Raw genomic sequence first — 17,696 nt, 5'->3', positions numbered from 1 at the left:
ATATACATATACATATACATATATATATATATACATATATATATATATATATATATATATATATATATATATATATATATATATAGTCCGGCTGGGATCCTATCAATAGTACGAATCATTTTGTGCTATTAAGTTTTCTGCTGTTAAATTTACTTCTTTTATCATTTCCTTCTATTCGATTATACTATTCAACCAACCACCCACTCAACCCTAGGAGGCCTATATCATCCTAACCATATATTTTTTAATCCAATGTCAGAAAACTTAATAGTATCAAGTCATTGATGTTATTAATAGTATTTCAAGCCTAATTTTATCTGTGAAATAAATTGAGTGTATATGATGAAAATAGCTAGGACTTCCAAAAGACAGGCAAAAAGAGGTATAAAAATAAGAAGCAAATAAGGAAGAGGGAGGCTAGGAGAGGGGAAAAAAAAAAAAGGAAAGAAAAAAAAGTAGAAAGTCACATCAGAGCACGGTGCTCTTGGTATGAAGTAGTACTCTTATAATAGGAATAAGTAAGAATAGTTTATTTTGGAACCATTTTAAGATTTTTGTCTAGCTTGTTTTGCTTAAATGGCTTTTAAAAATATAGAAGTCTCTATCCTGTCAAATTAGTTTTTGTGATGAAACTTTCAAATTGACAATCATATCAGTTAACTTTGATTTTGAGTTTTGTAGGCTTAGCTGTCTCACTTTGTACCCTACTTTATTTCCTAAATGAATGAAGTGATACCATGCTATATTTTCGCCAAAAGAAATTTTGATTTTGGATATTAGAAGTATCATTGTTTTTGAAAATCTCTATCGAGATTTTCTGAAATTGCCCTATGTTGAAAATTATGAATCGTTGAGTTTGATATTACTTGATGTATAGGAAATCAGTTTTAAAAATTTATAAAATTTTACGCCTAACTACTTATATATAGATGCTCTTGTTCACATTTAATATTTTCAATCTCAATTTTAAAATATATTGACCGTCCCTAGAGCAAGTGGCGAAGGACTTGGTGATTGATATCTGAGGTCTCAAATTCGAATTCTTGTTTATTCACATTTCCAACTAAGTTTGTTTCTAAATAAAATAAACAAAGCGGGTAGCGTACTATCTATCTCTCTCTAAAAAAAAAAGGTATTTATATTTATGTAAATTTGTGTAAGTTGCTAAGTATGACTCGATCATTCCGGCTAAAATCCGGCCAAAAAGCTGAAAAAACAGTATAAAGCGAAGAAGTTTGGTAGAGAGAGAGAGAGAGAGAGAGAGAGAGAGAGAGAAGCGCTTATCAATTATTTTTCTATAACAAAAAATTTTCATCCATTTTAACAATATGGTTGCCACTACTTTAGCTGGCCCCAAACATCCAAGTCAACGAAATATTAATGATTCCTATATTCAATGAAAGAGAATGACATAAATTAGTTAAATGTCCAATTATCGGTTATCAATTTAATTCGACAACTCATCAATGAAGAAGAACATCTGCTCATGTTCAGCTTTAATTCGATTATTATTTTAAGTATGCAGTAAATTGGGTAGATCAATTCAGACGTATAATTGATGCTTTACGTAAAATTATATCAGTAAAAAAATAAATTATATTAAATAATTTTATATTATTATTAATTTAAAAAAAAAACAGTGGGATAGCGACTATAGACCGAGAAGTGATGCAAATGGGCAATAATTATTTTTATATTTTTGATATATAAAAATATATATCAAAATTGCTTTGACGCAAATGGGCAACATTGCTTTGACGCCAATGGGCAACATTGCTTTGACGCAAATATATATTTTTGATATATAAGAATATATATGCAAACGGGCAACATTGCTTTGACGCCCTCACTTACCTCCCCTTTTTTTCTTTTTCTTTTTCTTTTTTCACCTTTTTGCCGCTTACTCGGAGGCCTAAGCTGCCTCCAACTTGTATGCCCAGTTCATTAGACTTAATGAATGAAGTAGATAGATTGCTATCTATTTCTCAAAAAAAAAAAATTATTTTTATATTTTAAGCAAGGTGCTAAATTGAAATGTCTTTGTATAGAACATGGCCTTACGCTCACATTATTGGCCGGGTGAGTCGTATGTCCAACTTGAAGATGATGCACGCATTCATTAAGGTTACTTGCACGATTGGCCTTCTAATTAATATTGATATAATATAATTACCTGGTTAAATCTAATTATCTTTGTTTTTTTTATTTTTTTGGCGTCCATGACACCGCTTGACGTGAGCGTACTGGAAAGGAAAGGAAAGTAAGACCAAGACTGCGTCCAAACACGTTTGAGCGCGCAATAGACCATGTAATAAAAACGTGCGGGGTACATGTTTTGATCGTAAGAACCCTAGTTTGAAATCTAAAAAGGGTGTGCGCTTATATATATATATATATATATTCTCCATTGGGCATGAGATGAGTAAGTGTTGTCGTTCTTAGTACTTTCCCTGGCTTGTGACTTGGACTTGAAAAAAAGAATGGTTGATCCCACGCCAAAGTGCACCGTGCCCAAATAAACTCACCTAGCTAATCGAGGAAACGGAAAATTGAGAAATGAGGACCCTCCACAATCCACATGCACAGTGACTCAATGATGAAATAGTCTAAACCATTATCGATACGGTACGTTTTAAAATTTGAGCATTATACGTGACGAACCATATAAATTTATAAGCGCAAACCAACATATCGCAGGTATATCGTGTAACAAAAATTGGATTGGGAACACATATGTGGGTACTTTTAATGTACGCATAGTGAAGCTCCTAAACAATTGAAATGTATTTTGTTCAACTTAATTAACAAGTGGCAATTCCGGAAAAACACAAGCATGATCAAAATGCTTGGTCTTCTCTTGTTTTAATTAATTATTATTTGAATCAACACGTCTGTCTCACTTCCTGCGCAATAATATATATATATATAATAATAAGGGTATTTTGGTAATCTTAGAAGCATCTTTTCTTGATCTATATATGGAGCGAGAAGCAGCTATAATTTTTCATAGGCTTCTCGAAGGCAAAACTCGAAGCTAGCTAGCTACAAGCCATATATCTGCAACATGGCTGTAGGACTTGGTGATTTTCTTTCCTTTTTGTTCTTCATAGTTTTGTTCAACCACGGCGCCTGCGATCCGTTTAATCGCACTATTTTCCCACCTGGGTTCCTCTTCGGGGCATCGTCCTCGGCGTATCAGGTTCGATCTTCTACAGTGTTCTTAATTGTTCTTCGCTTTCAATTAGTTACTTTCTTTCTCCAAACCATAAAAAGCATGCATAAAATGAGAAAGAGTTGCACTTTTTTTTTATCTTTTATATATATATATATATTGTAAGTGTCAAAAAAATGTTTTAAATGTTTCAATTTTCTTGATTTTTTTTTTTTTTTTTTGGGTAGTATGAAGGTGCAGCTTACGAAGGTGGCAAAGGACAAAGCATATGGGATAATTTTACTCACGCGCACCCTGGTTAATTTGCATATTTTATTTTCTTTCTTCCCATTACATACTATTTAGAAAAACTATGCGCAAATGATAATGTTGTTGTACCTAAACGTACGTTATTATTTAATAGTTCTAAAATTTTAATAAGTGTCAAGTAGCACTAGTCCTAACACAAAACAAGTCCCCTCCTCCAGCTCCAGCTGTAGACCCTTTCAAAATATTGTGTAATTACAGACACACCCTTACGTACTCAAAAGTTGACCTTTTACTTTCCCAAACCATTCATCTCTTTCTTTATCACACAAACGAGGAGTTGTAAATCCCTCTTTCTTTATCACACAAACTTGTTCTTCTTACGTGGAAGGTTCCGAATTCATTTTAAAATAAAAATTAGATGAAAGAAAATTCAGATTTGTTAGTTAACTTTGAACTTCTCGATCAATTCCACGGGAGACATGTATATTTCTCCAATAATGTCATCTGACAGTAACTCAATATTTAATTTTGTCTAAAAAATATACAAATTAAGTACAGCATTTAATTAAAAGTAGCAGTTGTGACTTCGTCTATATTCATGACTTATAAAGCGAAATAAAGAGGGTATCTCATACTCTTAAAAATATTGTACATATGCTCTTTCCTTTTTTTTCGGAAATAAAGTAGGAGACGAAAATAATGAGAAACTTATGTACAATGTTAAATCTATTTCGCACAGACAAAATTGCGAATGGAACGACCGGTGATGTAGCTGACGACTTCTATCATCGGTACAAGGTAGGCTTTCAACTCCGTACAAGTGCGCGTCATCATATTATTCTTTAATTGTAGACATAATATATGCTTGGCTAAATTCTATATTTAAATCTTTGCTAACCGAATTTTGGGGCGCGATTAAATTATATAACTACAGGAAGATATAGCTCGAATGAAACAAATGGGTTTGGATGCGTTTAGATTTTCCATCGCATGGACTAGAATCCTTCCTTGTAAGTATATGCATATATTTGTTGAATGTAAAGTACTATTAAAATATTATTTTTTTATATTTAAAATTTTTAAAGAATAATAATTATTTTATGATATTTAATATGATATCAAAGTCGTAGGCCGTGATAAATTAATAAAGTAACAAAACCTTTAATAATTAGCTCATAATTAATGCATGTATATTTACGCTGAAATATATTAATTTATGATGGCCTGCAGCCGGAAACGGAGAAGTCAACAAGGCAGGGGTTAAGTTTTACAACGACCTCATCGATGAGCTCGTAAAGAATGGTCCTGGACTACACTCTTTTATTTTATTTTATTTTTCTTTTTTTAAGGAAAAATACATTTGAGGAAAAAGAAAACAAATTTAAAATGATGATGCTGCTTGGAAATTCGTGCAGGAATAAAGCCATTGGTGACGCTTCACCACTGGGACTCTCCTCAGGCTCTCGAAGACCAATATGGCGGCTTTCTCAGCCCACGCATCGTGTGAGTTACAGATGTTTATTTGTAATCTCTCCTTTTTGTTTTCTTTTCTTTTTTTTTTTTGAAGTATCACATTAACTAAATTTGATCAAACTAGTTTATTTCATAAATAATGATAAAATTCATTAATATATTTTAATTTCTACCAGTAGTTTATTGGTATTACTAGCAGGGTAATAAAATTATCTATACTAGCTATTTTTAATTATTATTCTTTTCCTTCTTCTTAATAATCATTAATTTCTAATGAGCAATGCTACTGGTATATCCTACATCCTCTTCATTCAAGAATTATTTAATTTTTACTTATCATATCAAATTTTTTATAATTAAAAACTATTTATATTTTTTTGAACCTTAGGACGTGGAGTATGGGTCTTACACTCTATAGGATGTAGAAGTATTTTTTTTTTCTTTTTAATTGTGCGATGAATTGGTACAGAGAAGACTATAAAACCTACACCGATATCTGCTTCAAAGAGTTTGGGGATAGAGTGAAGCATTGGATCACATTCAACGAGCCATGGGCCTACTGCACCAACGGATATGGTGGCGGTACGGATGCACCAGGTCGGTGCACGCCTTCCGGCCCGGGAAATTGCAAAGCTGGAGATTCAAGCACAGAGCCTTATACAGTGTGTCATCACCTTATACTAGCCCACGCGGCCGCCGTCCGACATTACCACCGTAATTATAAGGTAATCATAATTAATTATGTGCATACTTGCTGGAGATCCATATACGTGCATGCAAGGCTCGATTATGCCGTAACAATCGTACGTGTTCTACTTATTGAGACTTCAACGTCAATGTGAAAATAACAATTATCTTATTTAGCATACCAATATTACTTTCTTTGTTAAAATGGATAAGTTTTTTAATCCAGCAACAAAGAAATATTGATAACGATAAAAGTGATGGTAGTTTTCGTATTACATTTGTACATAGTGTGATCTTTATGCCGAAAAACAAAAGTTGACCATATATGACAAACAATAAAATAACCAAGTTCATTCTCTCTCTAGTATAAACTATTAGGGGTGGAAACGAGCCGAGCTCGAGCGAGCTTATGTCAGCTCAAATTCGGCTTGAAATTAATTGCGAGCCTAAATCTAGGCTCAAGCTCGGCTTGAAATGAATTTCGAGCCTTTTATTTTGTTCAAGCTCGGCTCATTTAATTTCGAGTCGAGCTCGAGCGAGCCGAATATCGAGCCGAACACGAGTCGAACACGAGCCGGCTCGCTCGTTTGCCAGCCCTATAAACTATAGTTTTTGTTTTATTTTGTCACATTTGAGACTATATATAAACTTTAATTCGAAACTTTCGCCGTTAATATAATATATCAAAAACATGTATCGAATGCCCTGTATAAATGCAATTAATTACACATGCATGGCTGCTCCATTTGTGTAGGCAAAGCAAAATGGCACGATCGGTATAACGCTAGTCACTCCGTGGTACGTTGCCCTAAGTAATAAGACGGCTGATGTTGATGCAACACAACGGGTCCTGGATTTCACATATGGATGGTACGTACGCATGTAGCTATAATATTTAAGCCTGTTTTGATCACCCATATCAATATTTAACACTAATAGATTCCTCAAATTTTATTTTTTTTTTTAAAAAAGTTGTTTTAATTGATAAAATTAAGATTTTTTTTTCTATTAGTAATTAATAATGAGCAGCTAATTTTTAGCAAAAGCTACAGTTTTTTTTTTTTTTGAGAAAAAAAAATGTTTAAATTAGCTGTAGCAAAAGCTACGGTTTTATTTTAAATTAAGAGCTGTTAAAATTTTTAAGTTGAAATAGAATCTCGCTAAATTTGATAAAATGTTTAAATTAATTCTATGAAGACGCTCAACTTAGGAGATGTAAAATAATAATAAAAAAAAATTAAAAAAAACTATTATAGTGGAGAGTTTCCATTTATACAAAACTTGATGGAACTTAATTTCTACAAGCATTTATATATGTGCAGGTTCATGGATCCTCTAACTCGAGGTGAATACCCACAAGATATGAGAACTTATCTGGGGAATCGCCTGCCGAATTTCACCAAGGTTGAGTCAGAATATGTCAACGGATCTTACGACTTCATCGGCGTCAATTACTACGATGCCTTCTATGCATTTGCTCTTCCCTTGGGTGCCAGTATTAACTCAACTTATCTCAATGACTCTCGAGTTGGATTGACAGGTGACAATTTTAAAAATGCGCACACCTACCGACACTTAATTATTTTTTGAGAAATAGGTAGCAAGCTACCTGCTTCATTCATTAAGTAAAATGAATTAGGCATACATGATGGAAGCAACTGGGGCCTCCTGACCGAGCCGACAAAACATAAAAGCAGAAAATGTGAAAAACAGGCCCGTGCAACGGAAAGCGTAAAACCAAACAAAATAAAATAGAACTAAAGAAAACAGGGGGAAACGAGGAAAACAAGGATAAAAGGCGTAGTGAAAGAGAGTAAAGTGAGTAAAGAGTAAAGATATAGCTCAGATTCCGATAGCGTCAGTCCAGTCTTTGATGAGAACGCCAACTCGTTCCAGAGCCCGGGAGGCGTCGGGAGACCCCTCCCCGAAGATGATCCTGTTTCGCTTCGTCCAAATGACCCACCAGATTGCCGCTAGCTGTGTTAGACTGTTCGATCTCGCTCGGGATACTTAATTGTTACTTTCGTATAGTATATGCCAAGGAATGCATCGTTAAAATCTCCATATTATTATTATTATTATTCAGTAGATTCTAATTTATGATTGTTTCAATTGCAGTGATCGATGCTAGTGGAAAGCCAATAGGTCGACCGGTATGTACTTGATCATCGGAACTTCTCTTTTAGAATTAATAATGTATTCCACAGGTAATTAATAAGCTGATAATTAAGTACGAACGTACGTACGTAATTCCCTCTCTGTCTCTTTTTCAGGGTGGCACATCTTTCTTCTACGTTTATCCACAAGGGTTGATAGATCTTCTACGTTATACGAAGACCAAGTACAACAACCCACCCATCATCATTACCGAAAATGGTAAAATCTTACGATCCACTAAAATATTAATTCCTATGAAAAGTTATACGAAGCCAAGTTAAATACATAAATGCTACGACTTTTAATTTGAAGATTACATTTCCTCCCAAATGAAACATTTTCCTTAATATATGCAGCTATAATTAGGATCTTTAATGTGCGTGTCAGGCGTGTAAACTAATCTATCGCTTTCTCTCTCTCTCTCTCTCTGTGATTGTACAGGCGTGAGTGAGATCAATAATAGTAGTAAAACAATTGCAGAAGCAGCGATGGACAATGACAGAGTACTCTACCAAGTTGAACATCTTGGTGCGCTCTACAATGCTATGAGGTATAGATTTTATTACTAATCAATCAAATTTCACAAACCCTCGAAAGTTCACTTGGTATAAAGAGGACCATTTACATGTTACTAGTATATATATTTAGTGACAACTAATTATTAAGAAAAAGTGGATGCGATACCCTAATTGTTGGCGTTTAGCAAGATATATAGTATGCCCTAATTTTCTACACTAATTATGTAATTATGTGCATGTTCTCAATTTCTTAACAGTGGAAAGGATAAAGTGGACGTGCGAGGATACTTCATATGGTCGTTTTTGGATGATTTTGAATGGGGAGGAGGTTTCAATGTGCGATTTGGGCTTCATTATGTGGACTTCAAGGACAAGTTAAAGAGATATTGGAAAAAATCGGCTTGTTGGTATACAGATTTCTTGGGGAAATGTATGACGTGCATCAAAGAGTGTACGGCGTTTACTCCTTAATTAATTATCACAACCTACATATCTGTCGTGTTGATTAATGTATTAAGTATTTTAGATAACTGATGTGTTCGGCACACATCGATCCGCGATCTCCGAGACTAGCTAGAGCTGTAGTTTCTTCATTTGCGTGTTGTTCTTTTTAAATTCATGTGAGAGTCATTTAATTTGAATTTCAAATTTCAATTTAGTGGTCATTATCGGCTAGTGATCTAGGCGAGCTCACGAGCCATATGTTGTACTTGTTTCGCGGCTTATAGCTAGATGAGTCCTTTCTATTTTTCTCTTTAATTTTTTGTACTTTCTCGTTGGTTGTACTTTATTAATTCGATCCCCTTAAATAATATGACTGTTGCTTGGTCTATGTAAAACCCTAAACCTTGAGAGAATTAATTAGTGCATGTGCTCCTTGAAAGGTAGAGATATATATTCTACGGAATTAATTGTTACTTAATTAGTTTGATTTATCTCAACTTTTGTTTGTCGATCGCCAGCTTCCTTTACTTCTTCGCACATTCAACTTATAAAAAACTCTTTAATTTGCACAATGCTTAAATCATGCAATCTATAATTGTTTTGCATGCATGATATGATATATGAGAGGTTATTAATTAACTTAATTAGATCAAATTATAATGCTTGGAGTAATTGCTCAGAGGTCCCAATTTACGATTTTTGACAATAAGTTGTTTATCAATTTAAAAATATAGTGTATTCTTTATGTTACTATTTAAATGCACTCTGCAAAATTAGACCCCTTGTACAGCCCATTTAATATTTGAAAAATTATGCATAGACACAAAATACACTATATATATTAAGTTGGCCACTGTCCTTTTCGAATCAGACCAGTGAGTCAGTGACATTTTGTTTTTCTTTCCTCCTGACAAGAGCTTAATTTATGTGCTGTATGGTGGATTCTACTTCTTCGCATAGATCATTTCGAATCTCGGCCGATCGAGACGTTATCTTCGTGTCTTTAAAAGGACTATATAGATTGTAAAGCTATTATGCTTTCGAAAATATAAAAAATTTAGTATTTTTAATTTTTTGACCATTAGATCAAGTATTGCAAGATTAGAATGATAGTGATCCTCTCTTACGATTTACTTAGCAGTCCCCTAGAAAAATTATATTAATTCAAGAACTAGAATAATCAAAAGAGTATATATATATAGCAGAGTACTTTTTCATAGTTTATCTTATTAATTATTATATATGTTTTTTTTTTTTTTTGTGGAAAGTTGAGAAGTTTCCTTTATTGTAGTTGATGTATTTATTGTGGATTTAGGTAGAATTCGTGTAAGTCAACAAAGAATTTATTTTCCATGAAGTGCATAGTGTTTTAATATTTATACACAAATTAACTTCTGCGTGAAGCACGTGGGATCTTTCATTCTTTCCAGCAAGTTGTCCAGGCCCATTAATAATAACCCTATATATAGAGGTTATATATTTTTGAAGCTTGTATACGTCAATATTACGAACTCTAATATTTTTCAATATAATTATTAGCAGTTTGACTTTGCTTTTTTAAATGTTTTACTATTCATAATCTGATAAAATAGCATATTATATCTAAAAATATGACTTAAAACTCAAATGTGATATCTCACTCTAAGAACTTTATCACACTTTTTATCTATCAAATGTACAAACTCATTAAGTATATTAAAATAATAAACTGAATAAAATATATATTCAAATAGGACCTTAATATTTTTAAGTTTAGAGCTGTTTAGATGAATCTGGGGTTCAAAATATGCATGTGCGTTTAAAATGTCAAGGTTCCAAATTAATTGCAGCTTCTCGAGAAATATAAAAGGTGGATTTTGGAAGGGGATCCTTAGATGAGAGGGCCTATATATAGGCCCCTTTGAGAAGAAAACAAAAAAATGGGGGTGAGATGTAATATTTAAACATCGCATCCATTAGACAATATTAAAACTGGTTGAGAAGTAACTTAATTACTTAGTTATAGCAATTGGCAAATTATATATAGTAGGTCCATAGACTCCGACCCATTTAGAATGAAAAGTAAGCCAAAAAAAATCTTGTTTACTATAATAGAATTAGGTTATAGGGACACATATTTGGAACACTTTTGTATAAGTGTCACATTTATGCCAAAACTTAAAAAAAAAATCTATTAATGTCTAAATATAAAGTCCAATCCAACCAAAAATAAAATGTTACTCTACTCAACCCAGCCCACCAGCCCATTCGGCCCGATTACAAATAGAAAAGAAAAAAAAAAATCAATTACCATGTCTCTTTCTCCCCTCACTCAATCCACTAAAATCTTAGACGAAGATCCCTTCCTCTCGTCCTCCTCCGCCACCGCAGTCAACGAGGTAGAGTTCCGACGATTGGTAAATGCTTAAATAAGTGTTGGTAAATTAGCAGCACTCTTTTTATGTTATAGCGACACTTTTTAACTATCACTATATATCTAGCGACCCCACATATAGCAACACTTTTTAAAAGTGTCAATAATTTAGCCAGCATTATTTTTTTTAATTTATACCGATATTTAAAAGTATCGCTATAGATCATTTTTGTTGCAGTGGTTCTTCTTGCTATTATGTCAGGTTCGATGCAAATTCAAAAGTAAAGGACATTCTAAACTCAACTAATTAGAAAGGCATGCATATATCCCATGGCCTATCAATTTAAATTAATTTTGTACCGAGTTTGAAACCAAATACAAATCGTCATTTACCTGAAATATAGATAAAAATATTGCTACAGTCTGATCATATATATATAAATCATGCAACGAATATCTTAATAAATTGGAGGTTGAACTTCAAGTTTTATTACTCAATTCCGACGTATGGGTTTAGAAACTGTTTACGAATTATAGGAAAGTTGTTCTGTTTTTTTTTGGTCGAGAGATAAAAACAACAAGCTATATATATATATACCCGCTTTAATTTGTTCATTACTTCTTTCTTTTCTGATAAAAACTGATCAAATATACCTAAAGCGATGATCCGACATGCCCATAGGAAGAAAAAAAACCCCTTATAACTTCTCCCCAGATGATCGACAGTGAGCATAATGTGCACTATTTTGTTTATTCTCTTAGGCCCTGTTTGGATCGCTGGATAAGCGGGGATAACGAAAGTTATCCCCGCTATTCCGCCAAACGGGGTGAAATTTGGCCGGGATATTTTATCCCGGTCAAACCTTGCTATTCTCGGTTATCCCGGAATAGCAAGGGATTTGCTATTCCACCATTTTGGTGGAATAGTGCTATTCCAATGCTTAATTTCAAACTTAATTAAACTTATAAATTGAATTAAACTAAATTATATAAATATAATATGTTATATATTATAATACATTATTTTTATTATAAAATTATTAATTGTACTATATTAATACATATTATTTATATTTAAATATTATAATAAAATTTATAATAAATTATATTTAAATATTATAATAAATTCTTTTTATTAAATTTAAATTTAAGTAGAATTTTTAAAAAATTTATAAATTTATTATAATAAATTATTTTTATTAATTGTTCCCACCACTATTCTTATTTTAAAATTTTAAAAATTAAAAATTTAAATTTTTAAAATTTATAATTTATAATCTCAAAATTAAAGTTTAAAATTTAAATTATAAATTTTAAATTTTAAATTTAAATTTTGATATTTTAAATTTTTGAAATTTAAAATTTGATATTTTATATTTTTTTAAATTTAAATATGATCTTAAATTTAAAGTTTGAAATTTAAAATTTAAAATTTTGAATTTAAAATTTGAGATTTTAAATTTCAAAGTTAAAATTTTAAATTTAGAAATATAAATTTAAAAATTTAAAAATTTAAATTCAAATATAATAAGTGGATAATATCATTATTTTTTATTTACAAAACCCATTATCTTTCTTATTCCATTTTACCTAACCAAACGCTATTTTTTTTATTCCAGAAATAACCTAATTTTCATCCAAACGCAAAATTGATCTAATCCTCGCTTATACCTCAATTTATACCTATTCCTGGAATAGCCACTTTTTCCTTATCCCCGAACCAAATGATACCTTTGTTTATTTTTATAAATAAACTCAGTTAGAAATTTAATGTGAATTAATCAAACTTTAAACTTAAGTAAATCTCGAATACTAACCATCAAGTTCTTAATTAATTGTGCTAGATACGTTTGTAAATTATGGAAATGTAAATATAAGTAATAATGGGACCTCAGATTAACGTCTATAACGACGGCTACGGATCAAATATGTTTCTCTGCGTATCGAGACATCCACTTGCTAAATATCGATCTACTTACCAGCCAATTGTAGTAAATAATATATTATTTAATTAAAAGAGTCTTATTTAATTAAAACATTGACATTAATGCTTTATTACTTGGTTACGTACCCACGGGCATGCATCTTAAGGAAGCTCCTACAGCTAAGCTCAAATTTGACGGGTAGAAAAAATAAATTCCTCCGGATCCATGCAAATTATGGTTGCACTAATTCTTAATCCCTGTAAAATTTGAATTTGGGAACACCCGCGGGGTACGCTGGCGTGGAAATTAAAGCATGTCCTGATTCCATCACCATGCACAAGGCCCAAAAATAAATAATAAAATAATTACCACGTGAAACATGTATCTGAAAAGACACATGCATGCACTAGCTTTCCGTCAAATTTCGTCGTAATTAGTGCGTTATATGCATCCTCATTTAATGAACGTTACGTACGTTGAGAGCGAGGGCATTTGGGTAATTTCGGTGCCATCTTCTTTGCTATTTATGAGCAGTGGGGAGAAGGGTTGGGTTTGCATGCGCAGCAGCGCAGGCGCCATGGCTCATACAAAGGGTGCAGGTTTTGTTTTCTCTGTGATCTTGGTAGCTTTGTTCAGCAATGGCGCCTGCGATACGCTTAACCGTACGATTTTCCCGCATGGGTTCATCTTCGGTGCATCCTCCTCAGCATATCAGGTTCTAATAAAATGTTCTTTTTCTTTCTATTTGTTCTTTTTATTATTATTATTATTATTATTTTTCCTGACTTTTTGAAGATATTAACTGCAGAAATGAAAAGAGTATGCGCGGAGTTTTTATGGGAAGTCAATGTAGCTAATAATAATTAACAGAGGCAGCTGCTCTTGATAAACTGTACTGTGCCAATATCGAGAGACTTGATCCTTAAACTATCACTTATGGTCACTTTGGCCCCTAAACTTTTCTATACACACTACCAGCTTCAGCTAACAATATGTAATAACTAAGTTTCGAACTCAAAATCTTATACTATATATATACCGTTAGAAATTACTTATGTCTACAAAAGACAGGATAAGGTTTGGAGATTAAAATAAGAAATGTAGAGGCCAAGTGATGACACCCACACAAGCTGGAGTTAATTAGTTGTACAGCGAATATATAGACATGCATTTTACCCTTCTATATATGCAAAAGTATAGCTCAAAGATGAGGTTCCTAGAATAAAGGGCTAAGGTTTGTTTGGTTGAGGGGATATCCCCTAACCAGCACCCAAACAACAAAAAATAAGGAGGCAATTTTTTATTCTGGGCTTAACGGGTTAAGCTCAGGTCACCGTCACCCCAACGAGGAGAACCAGGCGGAGCTGCCATTCTCGCTTCCCATCTCGCCCTTTCAATCCTTCACTCCGAACGAACCCAAAAATTGAGACACGAGAGGGAACACAGGGGGGATAGGGTTTTGTCATGATATATTGTAGGGGAAGGCGGTGGGGAATAGGGTGAGGAGGAAGAAGAACAGGCAGAGGATGTGAAATAATACGAAATAATTGTTTTACTTTAAAAGCTTAAGTTGTAGAGAATAATGTTTAAATACTTTTATATTTAACACTCTTCTCGCATGATCACACATTTGAGCTCAAAATTTTTACTATGCCCAGAATGTAGACTTAAATTAAAAATGTTAAGAGTCTGACGTGATTTAAATACATGACCTTCTATTTTAATGTTAAGTAAAATAATGCGAAATAACTATTGTACTTTACCAACCGTCCCTAGAACAAGTGGCAAAGAGCTTGGTGGTTGGTACCCGAGACTCAAGTTCGAATCCTAATTGATTCACATTTCTAGCTAAGTTTATTTCTAAATGAAATAAACGAAGTGGGTAGCATGCTACCTATCTCTCAAAAAAAAAAAAAAAAAACTATTGTACTTTATTGTGCTTGGAGGGACAACAAACCCCAAATTAAGTAAAAAACCATGCTTAGCTAGTTAAGGTAGAAGAATATTGTTGTTTTGATGGTTCGTCTTTGTTAAATGCAGTATGAAGGTGCAGTTAAGGAAGGCGGTAGGGGGCCTAGCATTTGGGATACCTTCACCCACACCCACCCAGGTACGTCTCTCTCTCTCTCTCTCTCTCTCTCTCTCTCTCTCTCTTGTCATATGCTATATATCATATGCTATATATAAGAGTAATAGTAATGTTAAGTTTATACCATTATTACAGCCATCACCGACCATCCCGAATATAGTAGTAGTAAAGAACTAATTAATAGTTAATATCCAAGGTTCTAAGTTTCAAATTTAGTTATTTCATATTTTTAATTTATTTTATTTTTTAAAAGATAAACAAAATAATTAGCATATATCTCTTTCTCCTAAAAAAATTTGAATGAAATGAGTTGCATATATATATATATATATATATATATAAAATAAAAACCCACGACAGGCCCGCGCCAGTCCAGGATGTGGAATGCGCAAGTATGTTTTGTTTTGCAACCATTTCAAAAGAGCTAGTTTACATTTATATTTTCTACAGAGAAGATTGCAGATAGAACCAACGGTGATGTCGCTGATGACTTCTATCATCGATATAAGGTGGGTTCTCAAATTCATTCACTCATTCATACATATAAAACTTAATTTGCTTTGGTTTTCTCCTCTATTTTACCATTACAACCATATATTTATATAAAATGTATACAGAAATAGCTATTGATATTTAATGAAGTCGATCGAGCTTAATTGCATTGGAACTTAATTATATATACGAATAACTGCAGGAAGATGTAGCCCGCATGAAAGAAATGGGTTTGGATGCTTTTAGGTTTTCCATTTCGTGGTCAAGAATCCTTCCTGGTAAGTGGTTGATTAATTAATTATATTTATTATATATATACACGCATGTAAGTATCTGTGAATCAATAATTAATATCTCCCTCTAAATAATTAATTAAGTTAATTAATAAATTTATACAACATAATGATCGCCCGCAGATGGAAATGGAAAAGTCAACGAAGAAGGCGTTCGCTACTACAAGCAGTTCATCAACGAGCTTGTACATAATGGTCTTGGAATTACACCCTTAATTAATTTTTGTAAAAATTTCCACATGCACGCATAGTGATTGATATATAATTGGATATATAACTCACTCTCACATAATTTAATCTAAATTATCGCTTGGGAATTCGTGCAGGCATAAAGCCAATGGTGACGCTTCACCATTGGGACTCTCCTCAAGCTCTCGAAGACCAATACGGAGGCTTTCTCAGCCCACGTATAGTGTGAGTTGCCAACATATATACATCAATAATTTACAACAGATATTTCCAATATATACTATTCTTTTTATTATAAATAAAATGGCCGGTAACAATTAGATACTCTTTTTTTCTTGAAATTGTTTTGTTCGATTAAAAAAAAAAAAAGTTTCATTGATTATTGCAGGGAGGATTATAAAAGCTACACTGATATCTGCTTCAAGGAGTTCGGGGATAGAGTAAAGCACTGGATCACATTCAATGAGCCATGGGCCTACTGCACCAACGGGTACGGTGGCGGTACGGATGCACCCGGTCGGTGCACGCCTTCCGGCCCGGGAAATTGCAAAGCTGGAGATTCAAGCACCGAGCCTTATACCGTGTGCCATCACCTTATACTGGCCCATGCGGCGGCCGTCCGACATTACAACGAACATTACAAGGTAATTAACTATTAAACACTAGTTGTTAAATAAATAGAATTTTTTACAACTTTAGTTTTTGAAATGGCGTCTCCTCTTCTCAAGCCTAATTGACACAATTGCCACACCATATATGTTTGCTCCTTGAATTACCTAGGCAAAACAGAAGGGCACAATCGGAATAACACTGGTCACACCATGGTTCGTTCCCTACACTGCTAGGGGGGTCGATGTTGACGCCACACAGAGGGTCCTGGACTTCATGTATGGATGGTTAGTAACTAATTAAGTACTCAACGAATCTTTTCTTGACGTAAATTTTCAAGAAGCACATAATTAGTCGCTGATTTGTGTGCAATTATAACTAATTAAAAGTATGGGTGCTTATTTAGTTAATTGCATGTAGGTTCATGGATCCTCTAACAAGAGGAGATTACCCACAGAGCATGAGAACTTACCTTGGGCATCGCTTGCCGAGTTTCACCAAGGAGCACTCCGAAATGGTGAAAGGAACATACGACTTCATAGGAATCAATTACTACAACGCATTTTATGCTCTCCAGCTTCCTGATTCTGTTAGTATTAACTCTACCTATCTTAACGATTCTCGAACGGCTTTGACAGGTAATGATCTAATAATTATCCAGTTCCCATTAATAATTTTCATACAATATCACTGTCTTTTTATAGTTATTTTTATTTTTATTTTTTTGGATTTTGATTCATCAATACTTGCATTAATTATGGCAGTGGTCGATCCTAATAACAAGCCAATAGGTCGTCAGGTACGTACGTACAAACACTGTAGGATGAAAGAAATTAAATTTATTTTAGGCGATTTCATATTATATATCATCCAGATTCAGATTTTGAAAGCCATATAAAACTTCCTAAATTATATGTTTTTGTTGGGTACTCCGACACAAAATTGTATATTCAGATGATTTCACGTCATTTTAAAGTTTGGATAATAATCTCAAATTGTATTTAGGGGGCCTTTTTCCTTTTTCCGAATAATCTTTTAAAACATCC

At 33.1% G+C, this 17,696-nt stretch overlaps 2 protein-coding genes across 3 annotated transcripts in view; both read left to right on the top strand.

Annotated features, from left to right (window-relative positions):
- LOC109726462 (beta-glucosidase 12-like) overlaps nucleotides 1-17,696 on the top strand; it is a 39,442-nt gene that overhangs the window by 20,325 nt on the left and 1,421 nt on the right. Inside the window, exons 1-10 of one of the 2 annotated variants that reach the window (XM_020256052.1) lie at nucleotides 13,547-13,693; nucleotides 15,019-15,088; nucleotides 15,518-15,576; nucleotides 15,762-15,837; nucleotides 15,976-16,047; nucleotides 16,179-16,266; nucleotides 16,430-16,685; nucleotides 16,822-16,937; nucleotides 17,071-17,288; nucleotides 17,415-17,449. In XM_020256052.1, coding sequence (XP_020111641.1) covers nucleotides 13,556-13,693; nucleotides 15,019-15,088; nucleotides 15,518-15,576; nucleotides 15,762-15,837; nucleotides 15,976-16,047; nucleotides 16,179-16,266; nucleotides 16,430-16,685; nucleotides 16,822-16,937; nucleotides 17,071-17,288; nucleotides 17,415-17,449 — 1,128 coding nt within the window. In that variant the 5' untranslated portion in view covers nucleotides 13,547-13,555. Of the gene's footprint in view, nucleotides 1-13,546; nucleotides 13,694-15,018; nucleotides 15,089-15,517; nucleotides 15,577-15,761; nucleotides 15,838-15,975; nucleotides 16,048-16,178; nucleotides 16,267-16,429; nucleotides 16,686-16,821; nucleotides 16,938-17,070; nucleotides 17,289-17,414; nucleotides 17,450-17,696 lie in introns of those variants that run through there. The other variant, XM_020256062.1, reaches the window with a different exon arrangement.
- On the top strand, nucleotides 2,992-9,113 carry LOC109726471 (beta-glucosidase 12-like). Its single transcript, XM_020256071.1, has 13 exons — nucleotides 2,992-3,199; nucleotides 3,400-3,469; nucleotides 4,161-4,219; nucleotides 4,356-4,431; nucleotides 4,652-4,723; nucleotides 4,837-4,924; nucleotides 5,364-5,619; nucleotides 6,336-6,451; nucleotides 6,904-7,121; nucleotides 7,700-7,734; nucleotides 7,855-7,957; nucleotides 8,180-8,288; nucleotides 8,514-9,113. The coding sequence occupies exons 1-13, from the start codon at nucleotides 3,065-3,067 to the stop codon at nucleotides 8,725-8,727; spliced, it is 1,551 nt and encodes a 516-aa protein (XP_020111660.1). The 5' UTR covers nucleotides 2,992-3,064; the 3' UTR covers nucleotides 8,728-9,113.

This window comes from Ananas comosus, linkage group 2, assembly GCF_001540865.1.
Source record: "Ananas comosus cultivar F153 linkage group 2, ASM154086v1, whole genome shotgun sequence".
NCBI classification, from domain to species: Eukaryota; Viridiplantae; Streptophyta; class Magnoliopsida; order Poales; family Bromeliaceae; genus Ananas; species Ananas comosus.
This window is presented reverse-complemented; position numbering and strand designations above follow the sequence as displayed.